Source organism: Sinocyclocheilus anshuiensis, unplaced genomic scaffold (genome assembly GCF_001515605.1).
Source record: "Sinocyclocheilus anshuiensis isolate Anshui unplaced genomic scaffold, SAMN03320099.WGS_v1.1 scaffold75, whole genome shotgun sequence".
Lineage (NCBI taxonomy): Eukaryota > Metazoa > Chordata > Actinopteri > Cypriniformes > Cyprinidae > Sinocyclocheilus > Sinocyclocheilus anshuiensis.
The window spans coordinates 1,122,249-1,125,014 of NW_015549634.1; the positions used below are offsets into that span (position 1 = coordinate 1,122,249).

Genomic DNA, 2,766 nt, shown 5'->3' on the forward strand with positions numbered 1-2,766 from the left:
GGACTTAAAAATCATCATATGTGTTCTACTGAAGAAACAAAGTCACCTACATCTTGGCTGCCCTGGGGGTAAGCAGATAAACAACACATTTTCATTTTTGGGTGAACTATCCCTTTAATTAAACATTTCAATGAACATTTCATTTAACATTAAACTTATTTAACTTTTTTTTTTAATCTTCTTTGATTTCCAGGTATTTGATAAAATTTCTTGCCAAGCTGAACGAGTATCAGGATTACAATAAAATGACGCCAGGAAACATTGCGATTGTTCTGGGGCCAAACCTGCTGTGGGCGCATACGGAGGGGTACACACACACACACACACACGCACAAATGTGTATATCTAAAATTTTTACTCATTTATCAGTACATTTAGTTTTGTTTAGTTTTTTAGAAGTACAATCTAATTTGCATTTGTTGTCAAAGATTTCACACTGTCCATGAGATCTTTTTTTAGTAAGTGTTTTATTTTGATTGTTGCTATTTTTAAATTAGTTATTTTAATTTTATGATTTATTTTAATGATTTAATTAAATTTTAGCTTTGCATTAAACTCACGATCCCCATTTGGGAAACCTTGACGCAATGCAATGTTTAATGCATTTCACGTTTAATATATATTTGTATTTTTATGTCAATATGGTACAAGATATTATTATTCAAATCAATGTAATGAGTTAGATCAAAAGTAATCTAAAAGTAATTCGATTACATTACCTAAAATGTGTAATGTAACGGATTACGTTACTAACTACAATTTTTGTTATGTAATTTGTAATCCGTAACGGATTACATTTTCTAAGTAATCTACCCTGTACTGACAATTCTGATCTATTTAAAGGGTTATGAAACCCTAAAACACGTTTTTTGAGATGTTAACATGTATATACAGGTTGCACAACAGTTTTATTTGTCAAATAAAAGATGCGCAAATAAGGGCACTGATACAGCGGTACGTCTGATCATGAACATGATGACACAATGGATTATTGTGATACACAGCAAACAATAGCTATATTTCCATCCACCTATTTTTATGCACATTTTGGAATATCGCATAAAAACACGCTGGATGGAAACACCAATATGCGCATAAATTCTAAAAATGCGCATAAAAACGTTATATCCGATAAGAAAAAATGCGCATAAACTACGATGGAAACACATTTACCGAATAAATTCCTCCATGCGCATCGAAAAAGTCATGTGACTTTGCGCTATGAGACGGGATAACTTAACTAACCAGCGGACCGATCTCGTTCACAGCATCTGAAATATTGTTATGATCGTTCTGAAAGGCCTGAGCAAAGTCTGTCGTCAAAGTATTTCTGTATAATTGTCTTTAACGACTGCGTTCCCAAACAGCAGCATCTGCTCCGAAAGCATTGACAGCATTAACTGTGTTTCGTCTCGCTCGCTCTGAAGCGCACGCAAGTGATTTATTATATACAAAAATCATTATATTCTCCTAGTTTTCTTAGCGTGCCACAGTTTATCAGGAAGCGATGATTTTGTTCTCTTTGACTCGTTCGATGGAAACGGTGCTTTATTCGCAAATGTTTTATGCGATATTCCAGTTTTGCGCGTAAATTTAATTCCAATCTTTGGATGGAAACATAGCTATTGATATACACCGAAAATTCAAAGAAGAGCGAACGAAAAGTAACTATGCTTTTATTCCTTATATAATATTATTAGAACTATTAAATGTTCTTCTTCATTTTTCATGTAGACCGGTATGTCTGCTTATTTATTTAAAATAATAATTTATCAAAACATTAAAGCAATAAGCCCCGTGAAGCCGTGGTTTACAGTGAATTTATAACAGCTAAGTTATACTTGTGTTGTTAGGCACTCCGCGAAAACCCCCTTAGCTGTTATAAATTCACTGTAAACCACGGCTTCACGGGGGTTATTGCTTTTATAAAACAGTTATTCCATATACGTAGTTAGGTTTCACAAAATAAAACAGAGCAAATAAAGTGTAATGATATTAATAAAAACAGTATTCTTCCACCAAACAATGTAGCTCCTCAGAAACAGTTGTGGTTGCTACAAAGTGGTTGCCGAGCAACACACAAACGTAAACAAAGGTGTATGTTACTTTGTAGAGTCATTCACAACAGCTTCGAACGCGGCTCAGCCAATCAGAATCAAGGACCGGTACTATCCGCTTTATAAATTGGATTTGTTCATGAAAGTTGTTAGTAGTCTCTAATGATACGATTTCCTGAGAGTTCATTATCATTATTATTATATTTTTAGAATATATCAAGGTGGCCCCTATCTCTGTTGTTGATGGTTTTTTCTTTCTTTCTCTGCTCTTGTTTTAATATTCATTTGTCTGTATATCTGCACGCCCATTTCTTGAGTCTTTTGCAAATCTGAGGCGTGAACGACCAGTGCTAAAACGGTTCTGTGTTCGCAGAGATCGAGTTTAACGTGACAGGAAGCTACGGCAGCCCTGTTCATAACAACCACAACGCCAGCTACAGCTCCATGCCGTCGCCGGACTTGGACCAATCAGATCGCAGGCAGCCGGACCAAAGCCGACGCCCACTCAGCGTCGCCACCGATAACATGATGCTGGAGTTCTACAAGAAAGACAGGTGCGTTCGCTTTATATGCTCACATGCATGCGCTCCTCTCCTCACTTTGGGTTTGAATCACTAACGCTTCTGCTTTTCTTCCACTAATGCAGCATTAGGAAAATTCAGAGGTACGGTGAAGCTTCTGTCTCGTCCTGTTCTGTCCTGATTTCCTG

At 36.3% G+C, this 2,766-nt stretch overlaps 1 protein-coding gene across 1 annotated transcript in view; it reads left to right on the forward strand.

Moving 5' to 3' along the window:
• LOC107659658 (rho GTPase-activating protein 44-like) overlaps positions 1-2,766 on the forward strand; it is a 38,339-nt gene that overhangs the window by 26,191 nt on the left and 9,382 nt on the right. Inside the window, exons 15-16 of the mRNA XM_016448669.1 lie at positions 2,431-2,611; positions 2,704-2,721. Of these exons, the coding sequence (XP_016304155.1) occupies positions 2,431-2,611; positions 2,704-2,721 (199 nt within the window). The remainder of the gene's footprint in view (positions 1-2,430; positions 2,612-2,703; positions 2,722-2,766) is intronic.